General features: G+C 39.8%; 1 protein-coding gene across 1 annotated transcript in view; it reads right to left on the minus strand.

The window, feature by feature from the left end:
* The window catches only part of LOC138627577 (alpha-1,6-mannosylglycoprotein 6-beta-N-acetylglucosaminyltransferase B-like), a 63,811-nt gene that overhangs the window by 8,851 nt on the left and 41,604 nt on the right, over positions 1-13,356 (minus strand). The window contains exons 9-15 of the mRNA XM_069710004.1: positions 8,045-8,176; positions 6,149-6,282; positions 5,031-5,161; positions 4,237-4,242; positions 2,264-2,419; positions 1,947-2,093; positions 1,683-1,799 (exon numbers count right to left, since the gene is read on the minus strand). Coding sequence (XP_069566105.1) covers positions 1,683-1,799; positions 1,947-2,093; positions 2,264-2,419; positions 4,237-4,242; positions 5,031-5,161; positions 6,149-6,282; positions 8,045-8,176 — 823 coding nt within the window. The remainder of the gene's footprint in view (positions 1-1,682; positions 1,800-1,946; positions 2,094-2,263; positions 2,420-4,236; positions 4,243-5,030; positions 5,162-6,148; positions 6,283-8,044; positions 8,177-13,356) is intronic.

Consider the following 13,356-nt stretch of genomic DNA (forward strand, 5'->3'; position numbering starts at 1 on the left):
AAAAGAAAATCACATTAGCCCAGCTGGCGAGGAAGATCAGGCAGGTGTTCCAGACATTTTAGTACTTCTTTATCAGTTAAATGTTTGTTCGCTTCCGTCAGACACTGTTGACATGGTGCCATTAAAATCCCAGCCAACAGTTTCTCAGACTGACAGAAGTTGTCAACAACATGAGCAGCAGCACTGTTTGTCAACAAACCTCACCAAAACCTGAGTAAAAAACATTAAGTGAAATATAGACGTAAACTCACTGTATGTTACCGAGACATACATAATCCTATATAGGGATTTGTGTCATTAAGCTTAAACATTACTGAACTGTTACTATCCCGAGTTTTGGGAAATGCAGATAATTGCTCCTACCAAGAGATAGATGACCAAATCAATACCCTTTCATGTTTGCAATGTAAATATGAAGCTACCACCAGCAGTTGGTTAGCTTAGCATAGCACAAAGACCTTGAAAAGGAGGAAACGGGTAGGCTGGCTCTGTACAATGGCAGCAAAATCCACGCACCAGCTCACGAAACCAAAAATGTAACCAAAAGGAACCGGTTGCCAGGCAACTAACGGAGACAACAGGAAGTAACTGCTCTGAGCCAATAAAAAATCTGACACATAACCTCTGAAGAATAGAACATTTTGGATTTTGTGCAGATAAAATATACAATATATGTTAATGAGTGAGCTAGAGAGGGGTAGTCAGATTTTGTAACAGATCAGGCTGGCTTTCAGCTAAACAAACAAGTTGCTTGCAGAAACTTTATATTTATCATTCTTTTAACTTTCAATTTAAAAAAAAAAAAAAAAAAAAAAAAATCCCCAAATGTCTCACTTTCTGTGCTCAAACATTTTCAGAATTTATTGTGATCTGTTGTCTTGTAGGATTTTTAAGTAGTAGCTGTACTAATACTCCACAGTCACAAGTGACAAATAATATATTTTTAATTCCACATTATCTATTTAAACTATACATGAATGTGGCAGCTATGATTGTCCAGCTCAAAGAAAATAAAGTCCCACTCTTTTCTGCTCTACTAGTTCCACTTTCAGACTTCAAATTAAAACTTGCTCATTGTGTGTGATTATTGTTTTTCCCTCCCTTTGGATGCACTTTTTAAGCACTTACCAGTGCCACAACAGCTACTTCGTTTGGTCTCTATCACCAGGAAACACACGGTCTATTTAACACACCTGGCAGGTGGAGGCACACATGCTTCTCGACACCATGAGAGCCCTGGCAGTGGCTCTGTGTCGTTCTGGTGACAGATTGAGCACAGTGTGATTGATTAACACGATCTGCTGTGGACAATGCTCATTGCCTGTGGGGATGGCCTCTGGAAAGCTGCCATGTAAACCCAGGTGTGGGCACAGTTTCCCTACTGAGCCGCTCAATATCTCAAGCAATTAGGAGTGCGAAGAGCAGAGAGAGAGCCAGCTAAGCATTTTGCTGTAATGTCGGATGTCATGATTAAGAGCTCTATTAAAGGCTGAGGGCTTCAAAAGTGGGTCAAACCAGCTGGTAGGGGGGTGTGCGAGAGCAAATTATGCTCTCACCTACGCCATTATGCAGCAGTGAGTGCCGTGGTAGGCTATAATTTTAGAAGACCATTATTTTGTTGAATGAGTGGTGCTAAGTTTGGATGGCAAACGCCCAAAAAAAAAAAAAAAAAAGGGGCATACATTGATCCTCATGATTTCACGGATGGTTGCATCAAACTCTTCAGAGTTATTGAAGTCGATAGTGATGACATGTGGCCTGCCAATATACTGCTCGGCGTAGGGATGCTGAGAGGACACCTGAGGAGGGCATAAATGGAATATATTCACAATCACATTTAACAGCAACTCCAAGATCAGATAGTGGTGTTGTGGAGTGCACTTTATTTGTACGATGAATAATATGAATCCTAAAGTAAGTTCACTGTTTTTTAAGTGGATATCTACCTTCCTGGAAGTAGGCTTCCCTCTGAAGAAGTCGTGATTGAGAGAGCTGTGAGGGGGATTAAATTTAGGTTGGAGAAAGATGCAGCCATTGGCTATCGCTTCCAAAGGGGCGGGGCCTTCATATGGGAAGCCAAATCCAATGAAGAGCTGGTCAAGAAAATGAGAAAGAACAGGAGATTTATCAGGTCAATACTAATAGAAGATTTAGTTCAACTGTACAAAAGCATTATAACTTAAAACAGTTCATTATGATGCAGAAATTGTGCATGCAAACATTTTATGAGCTCAGGAAACAAGCGTCAGTCATGTAAACCCACCTTGGCCTTTCTGAGGAGCTGCTGCAGCTCCTGCTGAGGCAGCAGGCCGTGGTTCTTCACAAAGGCAGGCACCTCTGGGGGACGCTGCGTCTCATAGTAAACTGTCCCATGGATCTCCATGTAACGATGCAGAATAGCCAGGAACTTTTCTTTCCCCTTTGAGACGTACGGGGGAGGCAAAATGAGTTAAGCACTTGAAGAGGGGCTCAGCTAAGTGACTCATTTATCAGTGCAAACACTTCTAAAAAGGTGAGTCATCTCATTTGCATTCAAATTTGCATTTTGTCACTCCTCTAAATCCCAATTAGTACATTTTATTTTCGTGTTTGGCACATATTGCCATTATTTTTAAGACTGTTCTGAAAGACGCAAGACATCTCTGGAGCAGTATTTGCCACGATGATTTAGTTCAAAATTAAAGACTCTAACACTTTAGGATAAGGGTACATGAATAATCATGAATTCATGCATATCTTCAGCATTACTTCATGCATTAATATCTCATTAATCATTCATGATCTCATGTATGAACAACACATTGTATAAAGCGTTAATTAAGGTGAATTTTCATCAATTACATTACATTTCATTTCATTTAGCTGACGCTTTTATCCAAAGCGATTTACAATAAGTACATTTTAACCATGAGGGTACAAATTCAGAACAACAACAATCAAGAAAGTATAATCAATGACTATGATTTATTAAGCATGGTCATGATGAATTTTCTACAAAACATTTTGGGACAGTTTTTGGCCATTTTGCTGCAGTGTATTACACATAGCCATTTGGAAAAGCGCAAGAGAAAAAAAGCCCAAAGCTGTTGAGGGGGACTGAAGTATCACCCCAACCTGTGCACAAGTATCGGTTGATTAAATTAGGTGAGCGGAAGCAGATCTAATGAGCCGACTGAGCAATTACATCATGATCTTGGTAACTAATAGTACCTGTGGATTTTTAATGGATCACAAAAGACTGATATTCAACATACATCTTCTGTGTCACCCTGCGGGGACAATTTTCTGGATTTTTTTTTTTTTTTTAATAAATGAGTTTATCTAAAAAAAAATCTGGGGGAATGTTATGAATTATTTACGAAAGCTTCGAGGTATGAATCATTTATAAATGTAATCTGAGTGTTATGCCACATTTTTCATTTTGTGCTGTTGTGTTAGAGTATCATGGTGATGAAATCATACTTTCTTTTACTAAAAGGTATAATCCATGTAAAATCTGTCACCACAAAGAATTGAAAGAGGTCTGCAAAATAAGAACTGCAGCTGTGGACAACTTGTGAATTATAACTGTATCCTGTTATCATGGTGAAATAGAAAGTATGTATTAAATGTTTTTTTTATATTCCGCATTCTTCTAGCTCTCATTAAAAAAACACATTTCCCAGAATGTCTCACTTTCTGTGCTCAAAAATATATTCTACAAATGTACAGCATTTCTTGTGATCTGTTGTCTTGCTGGATATTTAAGTAGTAGCTGTACTAATACTCCACAATCACAAATGACAAATAATATATTTTTAATTCCACATTATCTATTTAAAATATACATGCATGTGGCAGCTATGATTGTCCAGATCAAAGAAAATAAAGTCCCACTATTTTCTGCTGTACTATTTCCATTTTCAGACTTCAAATTAAAACGTGTTCATCGTGTGTGATTATTCAAAGTTTAAAAACATGTATTTCATAGGATAATCCTCCTACATTAGAATATTTTGGCCAGGTCTAAATGTTGGATGAAAAACTTTAAATTATTGTGAGGAGGTCTGTTGACACATTGTGAAATTATTGTTTCCTGAACTAAAATGTAAATGTTCTTATTCATATATGTGTGCCTACACAACTGAAGTGGAACACAACATATTTTCCAGGCAACAGAACAGACTAAGAACACCCTCTGTTTGAGTTTTGGCATTTGGAGAATCAATGATGGCAGTGAGAAGCAGGTGTACTCACTTGAAGCTGTGTGAATCCATCAATGATGCATCATGAGATGGTGAATACAAATAGTTCAGTGAGAACAGGAGTAAGAACAGCAGAGAAGTGAATCAAAAGATGCAGATATGAGGAAAAAGGGACAACATGACAAAAAGTATTATTCCGTCTCATTTCAGAGGACCTTTACAGGCTCCAAATCTCTAATTATGAACCACCAGCCTGAGGAGGAGGATGCTGCTTCAGAGGAGGGCGTGTCCTCTGTCTGGAGAGACCCCGACACTTTACTGGCTTTTACCCAGCAATCTTTCACATTCACAAATCTTAACAGGGAATGCTATGGCAGTGTAGGAACAAAGCAGCAACCATACTGAAGCGAAGCAAAGCTTGAGGGAGGCTGCAGCACACTTCAAAGTTACAGGAAGAGCGAGAAACCTTGGCAGACACTCGGAGAGAAAATTTACTCTTAACAAAAACAATTGTTCCTCTACCATCCCGCTTCAGGCCAGATTCCTGGAGGGGGGAACTTGTTTGCAGGAAATGTAAAATATAGTGGGAAAGTGATATTTAGTTCAATTCTCCAAATGTATTGTGCATCCTAATTTTATCACATTCAAACACCTTTGAAAGCATTAATAGTATATAACATATAGTTATAACTATGGTAAAAATGTCCCCCTTACAGAAACAACATAATCACAGCATGTTATGAATCCTGCAAAAATATTTTCTTACTCTCACAAACTCTAAATGGGCTACAAAAATGTGCTAAATTTATAGACATGTTTTTTCAGGGGTTATGGACTCATACTAACCTTCCACATGCTGGATTCTTTTCCGTACACAACCGCCATATTGTTAACCTTGTTCCTCTGAATATTCAGTCTCTCTGTCTCATTCAGCTCCTCTGCCACAAAACCCATAAAGGAGTTGTCTGGAGTGTGGGCTGCCAAGGACAAACAAAGTTATTGGCTACACAGAGTTCCAAGTCCATTTAATGTTTTAAAAAAAATTGGTTATACTATACTGTTGTGGAGATTCCAGGTTAGATTTCCTAATGTTGTTTTTCTTATTACAATCTTTTTTTTACAGTGAAACACAAAAATTGGTGCATTTACTGGGGTTGAAGTTGTGTCTGTATTCTGATGTTGAGAAATTTTGATCCGTTTACTTGAGCTGTATCTGTGTGGTTGACAATGTCAGTGCTAGCTTCAGTTTTGGCTCTCAGCTTTTAGGAAATAAAACGACACTATGAATGGCTGCAGACAGAAAGGAAATGTTTTACAGCAGCAATTTGTCAAGTGGAAGGAGAGAGATACGGTATTTTCAGTCAATTCTCCAACCTGAGATGAAAGCTGACATCTTTCAGTGTCAGGCTTTGTGATAACAGTGAGCATTTTGGAAACAGCGGGGCTGCCCATTGTCGCTGAATTAATTGGAGACTTGTGCAAACATCTGAGGTTTCTCCTACCACCAATTTCACAAAATGTGTCATGATTGTGTGTGTGTGTGTGTGTGTGTGTGTGTGTGTGTGTGTGTGTGTGTGTGTGTGTGTGTGTGTGTGTGTGTGTGTGTGTGTGTGTGTGTGTGTGTGTGTGTGTGTGTGTGTGTGTGTGTGTGGCTGGTGGTGCTCGGCCACAGTAGGAGGCTTTCGGCATCTGTGGAGGCACAGCTGTTGAGTGAGTTCTCTGTCTGGTGCCTCAAAGCCTCGCCTCTGAGAGCTTGAGGTCTTTTTCAGCTCTGTCACATAAACACACGTGTACACGTGTCCATGTACATGCATCAAAACACAATTGATTTATACTCAACTGTGAAAATTCAAACTCACATTTGATTGGACAGCTACCACGAGCAGACACACTGTCAATACTCAATCTCAATAAGAGCAGATTTGAAATCTGTGTTAGAGAAATAAAATGATAAGTTCACGTACGAAACATGGTCATGTACTGCTGCCCACGGAGGTTCCAGTAGCCCCAGTTGGTTCTGTAGCCGTGCAGAGTGGCGTACTCCTCGTGGTTGTAAGCAGGCTCGGTGCCGAAGGTGTCAATCACTCGGATGTGGCACCTGGGATAAAAGAAGAAGAAACAGGCTGAGCTAAAATTAGAACAAAGTCGTCTCTTGCTTTCGAATAATACTTCTTCCCCTAAACGACTGAGACAAACTGCAAAATCCCATTTACCTTGTTGTGCTTCACCACAGCAGCACACAACACAATAAGTCTACATAATAACATGCTCAGAGAGCACTCAGGACAACATGGACGAGAAAACAGACAGTATTAGTCTCTTAGTCTCTGTGCTATAACAGTGTCTTGTAGTCAGAGTCTCTGGTTGTAAAACTGTCAGAGGTGATGGGTGTCTGTGTCCTCTGTCAGCCTCCCCTCACTGAGAAGAGATCACACAGGCCTCAAGGTGAGACAACCGCGGCCTTGTTTTCCAGCCACCACAGGGCCCACTGCTGGAAAACATCACAACACAATCTGGACTAAACTGAATCAGAGTCCAACACATGCACCGTTACTGTTCTCAGAAACAAGTTTTAAGATGATGCTAATCTGCCTTTTCATGTGCAAGTCTCTTTTGATAGACAGGAACATCCTTAAAATTCCCTCTGATAATGTTGAGGCAACATATGATGAACAGGGAATAGATTACTCTGCTTTGACCACATTAACACTGAAACATCCTAAAATTTGTTCAAGACTTCTCAGATCAAACGACTAAACAGAAAAACTGGGATAGGACATTTAGTTAACGATGAGTTGCTTGAAAGAAGACATACAGACAATTACTTTAAGCACTTAATCAGCAGTAAATATTCACACTGAGAAATCAAAAATAAATTGATGTAATCCAATCTGACAATCTGAGAAGATTCATCAATGCCCCGCATCTCTAATCGGTGTGAGGGCTGCAGAGGAAATTAAAGTATCGGTGTGTGACTCAGTGACAGCTGAGGAGTGCTAGTTGATCAGCTGACCTTGAACTGATGCTGATTGGAATCAGCGGAGGATTTAGCTGCTGTCGTGTTTTTGAGAATTCAAAATGAAGCAGAATCAAGTTTCATTCTTGTGAAATGCTTCTCAGTGACTTAATGAATGCAGCACCCTTTCTCCTCTCATACATTCAGTGAAAAAAGGGATGAAAACAAAATGTGAGGAGGAACACAATATATATAACCACAATATCACAGCCCAAATGCTTGGCTTTTTTTCACACTTTGACGATTTGTTCTGTTCCATTTTCAGAAACTAGATGTTTTGGCCAGAGTTTCAGTTTGCATTAAAAGCTGTTTGCTTTGTTTTTTATTTTTTTGTTTGGACAGGAAAAAAAAAAGAGGATTTGCTTGTTTACTGTGAATGTTCCAGCAGTGCCCAGCTGGAACAAAAGACAAAAACTTTACCAACTGCATTTATTGTCAGAGAACAGAGTTTGCAGCCGCTCGCAGGGGTGAAAAAATGTTGGCTTGTTTGAGCTTCTTCAGATAAATGAGCTGTGTTTTCTTATAGTGAACACAACTAAGCAGATAACATATGCAGAGATGCACAGGGGGAGTTTGTGAATATGAGATAAAGGGAAGTGACAAAAACCCAGAAGTCTGCACCTGGGTCATTGATTAGTGTTTAGAAAAAGAGATTCATGCTGATGCAGAGTGAAGTTTCCAGCCCAGTGTCTAGCAGCCTGTAATGCAAGTGTTTCATCAGGGAAGCCATTACTGTTAACAGAACGCAACACAAACAAACATCACACCTAAAACATAAAGACATGTTTTTGAAATGAGAAACACAAAAAGAGAAAGATTGAAAAAAAAAGAAAAAAGGACTGACTTGTGCTTCCTCAGTGAAAGACCCATGTGCTGCTTCATTTGCTGCAAGCCGTGGTAGTCGGTGTAGATGAGGTCAAAGGGTAGAGGTCCAGTCAGAGGGCAGCTTCCTCTTCCTGGAGGGACACCCAGAAACCTGCACACAGGATAGATGAGCTCTCATCATTACGGAGAAAAACAAAGGGCAAAAAGTTGCAAAATTGATACACATTGAAGTCAGTGTGAGGAACCTTTAAACTAGTTGGAACAATTTAAGCAGGGTTGTGCTGTAGTAAACCAGCAGCCAAACCAAAACCAGTAGATCTCACAACTGTCTATTAATTATTTGTTTCAATATATGCTCGCCGTGTTCTGTATGAACACTGCAAAACTAATCAAAAAATAATAAAATAAAAATCGGTCACAGAAAATATTGCAGTTCCTGTTTTGTAGTTATTGTGCAGGTGAATTAATTCTTGCAGAGGGAACTTACAGTCAGTGTAAAGTAAATTCAGAGATTTCTTTCCAGACTTATGAGACACTACAAGGTGTGCATGAGTTCAGTGTGGTTGGAAGAGACAGAGAGCGAGCAGAAGACAGGAAGAATGAAAGAGCCCCAATCACATTGTGAAGCATGTCAGTGCTCTCTGCGAGACGGCAGAGCCATTCAAGCGTACAACACAGTTCAGCGCTACCCGGCAGCATTGTCTCACAATAGGGAGTCGTCCAATTTGTGTGCACAACTTGTTCCGACTCACACGGGAAAACACACATATTATCACACTCTCATTTGACCACACATATTTGGCAGACACAAAGGGATTGTTGCTTTCAAGCATTTTTTGTGCAGAATGCCATCCAGGCACTTAACACATAATGTTGGCTTCAGGAGTGCAACATCAGTCCTTTGTGTGCGCTGTTGTAGCTCACATTCTTGTTTTTCTTTACCATAATAATGAGTGCATTACAATGAAGGGGATGAGGAAAGCATTGATTAGAACAGGACTGCTTTATATTTGAATCCTGTCTTGTTTTTTAAGCGCTGCCTTAATTTGCACACACGCCGACTTTTTGGAATTCTGTGTATATTTTAAATTCTTTTCCGTATTAAAATGGTTCTCGTGTTGCTATTCTGTGTCTCGTTTGATCAGCCTCGATATCAAAAATCTGCTGCCTGGATGAAAAAACAAACTGAGGGGAGTAGTTATAAAAGAGCCTTTGGTTACCTAAAACAGGAGAGACAGCACATGTAAATTTGTTGTCTGCTATGACAAAGTACAGTGCAGCTTCAGAGCACTCTGCTTTCAGTCGGGATCAAGGTAGCACTTTGAGAGAAACGCAATCAAGCACCTTTATTTCCATTACAGGAGAAAGTGGTGCTTTGTCAAACTTCAGCAGTTCTTAAGAAGTACAACTCAGTACAAAACAGCACAGCAGAAGAAGTGAGGAGGATGTGCAGATCTGTAAAATCCTCTGCACACTCAGGAGAGCTCGCAACCTGTCAAGATAATGTGACATGAAACAATCTGAGGCAGTTTGTGGAGAACAAACTCCAGTATGAGGACATTGAGTTATATTCATTCTATGAAGGTTTACCAGAACGGTATGCATAACTTCTACCGACCTAAATCTGACTGTTATGAATCTAAATTCAATACAAAATTTAAATCTTGACACAGAAATGAAAATTATACCAGTCTATTAAATGTAATGAGAATCTGTTTTTTTTTGTCTTTTGAATTGCTCACAAGACCATTTTTGGCTACAGATTTGTTATGATGAAGTTTGATATCTTTGCTATTTTAGGCATTTAGGATCAAAACACAATAATGAGACAAAATGTAGCGGATTAGATTCATATTCAGGGCACCACTTTCTGTCTAGCAGAAAGAATCAAGATTTAATTTTAATAGGCTGTATAGGCCAATATACAAGTGATCAGTCGATATAGCCTGAACCATGACTTCTGCATTCAGGGACTTCTTTCAATATCTTCCAGGAAATACACAAAAACAAGTGCTTGGTCTACAAGGATATATATTGAACAATATTTAGAATAAACTATATGAATATATATTGCAGTGTATGGATCATGGATGTGATGAACAGGATTTCTAAACTATAGTGGAGTGATGGTGGGAAGATTAGGTTAGATTAGGTTATTGAAAACGGAGCTAGTTCCTGATGTAAATGAGAGATTTAAGTCATTTAGAATTGGATAAATCAGCTATCAGACATCAACACAATGAATCAAAGTAGTCAGACAGATTCTGCCGACTGGAGTGTGGTCCCAGTCGTCTGGAGTTTGGCGTCGTGCTGTGGGTTTTCACTCCCGCAGCTGGCGTCCCGTCCAGGCTTCTTCTGCTGGTCCCGTTGGGACTTGTTTAGGATCGATGACCAGGGTGCAGTGATGCAACAGCTGTCAGCTTTGGCAAAAAGGATCTTCTGAGCTTAGTCCAGGTTGAGAGATGACTGGATTTATCCTTACTGCATTATCAAAAAGACTTCTTATGATAAAAGCTTTGGTTGATGACCTTGTGTTTGGGCTCACTGTCTTGTTGCAGGATGAAGGTCTAACCAATGAGATCAGAGGGATAGCTGGACAAATGTGTCCTTACATTCCTGAATTCATTCTATTGCTGCCGTCATCAATACAGCCGCTTCCATATATACATGTCCAGGCCATTATATGGCCATCTCCATGTGTCTTTGATGAGATCAGGTCTAATAGTTTGAATCATTGGCACTTCCTGTCTTTCTCCATGCCGTTGGCTTTCCATCACTTTGACTGAGATGAATTTTGGTCTCATTGTTCCAGAAAAGATTTGGCTTCTTCATCTCATTTTAAAGGGGTTTTCTGATGTCAGCTGCAGGTTTCTGTTAGTGACCCGTCCTGTGTTTATTTTGAAGTGCACCAGTGGTTTCTTTGGTTGTTTTTTTCCTTCAAAACTTTCCAAACCGTTGTACTTAATATATTCTGTTGTTTTGTTTTTACTTCTGACAGATGAGCTGTTTTCTGTCATAGTCCGTTCTCTGGTCTTCATGTTGATGTATGCCTTCTGGCTTCGAATGTAATCTGAACAGATGAAAAGACTGAAATCATGGCTAGACACCCACTTCTCTTTTATATGGGATCAAAAGGAAAACAGAAACACCTGGGCGATGAGTTACACCTGTCAATCAGTCAGTAAACTTACTTTTGGACACCTGAAATTGATCCGCACAACACAACCATTTCTGTGAAATAGTAAAATGCATGTGAAGACCATCAAATTAAAGTTGCTAATCCTTACTTCTGTCTCATACGTACTTATCTTTTGGTTTCAAATCCAAACACCTTCAGTTAATGGCAAACAATTCAGATTTTGTTGTATTGTTAGCATAGTCTCCAGCAGGCGATGGCCTCCACCATGGATGCCCCTTGTCACCAATCCTGCTTGTGATTTCAGATTTCAAGGCAAAGCTGGGGGGACGAGTATGTTCACTTTGGGGGTCTTAGGATTGCTTCTCTGCCATTTGCAGATGATGTAGATCTGTTGGCTTCATCAGACCTTTCAGCATGTGCTGGGGTGGTTTGCAGCCAAGCATGAAGCGGTGATGATAGTCAGCACCACCAAGTCCGAGATCATGTTTCTCTGCCGGAAAATGGTGGATTGCTCCCTCCGGGTTAATGTCTTGACCTAAGTGAGAGAGTGAGTATTTCAGGGTCTTGTTCACAATTGAGAGTAGGACGGAGCAGGAGATTGAAAGGTGGATCGGTGCGGCGTTGGCTGTAAAGCGTGCGATGTTTGAGGCCATTTTGGTGAAGGGGGAGTTGAGCCAGAAGGCAAAGCCTTGAATTCACCACTCGATCTATGTTCAGACCCTCAACAATGGTCATGAGCTTTGAGTACTGAGTGAAAAATTTAGATCGCGAATACATTCAACTCAGCCTTAGAGATATGGTAGGCAGTTTATTCAATTTTCTCATGCATTGTGCACCCATATTACTGACACACTAATATATAATATTTAAAAAGTAAATAGTACATTATTAAAGTGAAATTATAACAAAGAAGAGCCTGCTAAGGCTTTTGTTTCAACATGAATGACCACATCTTCTCATCAAAGGAAAGTGATCAATGACAACATCCCTAAAAAAGACGGGGGCAAACAAAGTAGCTCTGAGGAAGTACTGAAAGTGGAAGTAGAGGAGAAAAGACTGATCAGTCAGTGTTGGTTGAGAAAGTCTTCAGTGCTGTCAAACTGTTTTCTCTTTGTTAAAGTTCCTGCAGCTGGACTCACAGATCCATGACCTCACACTCTCTCTTTCTTCTGCGACCTGGCTCAGAAACACCTCTTGCACAAGCCAGCATCCACAAACATAAATACCTGCAAAACAAGAGACCATCGATCTTTGCTTTGGACAGGGAACAAATTCAGTCAGCACTGCAGCCGCGTGGATACAGGCGTGGCGGCCGGTTCCCCTACAGTAGATGGGATAATGAGCGCGAGTGTGTCAGCCAACGGTGCTCAAAGCTGCTGTTTCATCAGTCAAAGGTACACACCCGGGCAATTCAGTGCTTACGCAAAAAAAAAAAAAAAAAAGTTTTACACTTCAGCTGTATTTTTGTTCTTTGTGCTGTGTGCTGTGTGCAGTATGCAGCCAGGTGGATACAATACAGTCTGACTGACAGGATCTGTACATCAGTAAGGCCCTGATTCAGGCGAACAAGTGTACAAGAAAGTAAACATCATCTGTATGCTAAATGTATTACGTGTTTTACAAAGGGGAGAAAGGAACGAGTTTTTGAAAGACGCCTTTTTAAACAGGTTAACGGGCTCAGGAAAAACATTAATTAAGATATTATATTTTATAGAAATCACATCTTTAACTCTTTAATATATTTTTATATTTTGCTAAATCAGGAATAATTTTCTGTAGCTAGCCTCTTTAAACGCAGAACTCACCCACATTGTAGATATACTGTACGTTAAAGTGGGGAAATAGTCAAATTTAAACAAGCATGATCGAACAAGACTTTGAATCTACAGCCGATCTGCAAGGATGTACTAGAGATAAATACGATTATTAGCATGCATGTTCACAGTGGCGATTCTAACGTGGCTTATATGATCAAATGCCCTTGTGGATTAGTCTATGTATAAAACATCTAATTCATTAAAATAGGGAATGAGTGAACTCAAAATGATAGGAATGATAGAGATTACCTAATGGCAGTATGACCTCAAACATGACAAGTCATCCTTCATGTTTCAGGGCACTGAAGGTGACTCTGACAGAGAGGTTGATGAAATTTATATACTGTACAATATATTTCATTTACTAAATTATCC

This window comes from Brachyistius frenatus, unplaced genomic scaffold (genome assembly GCF_029030835.1).
Source record: "Brachyistius frenatus isolate BFR_SWC_R1_liver_20210118 unplaced genomic scaffold, ASM2903083v1 Contig_88, whole genome shotgun sequence".
Lineage (NCBI taxonomy): Eukaryota > Metazoa > Chordata > Actinopteri > Embiotocidae > Brachyistius > Brachyistius frenatus.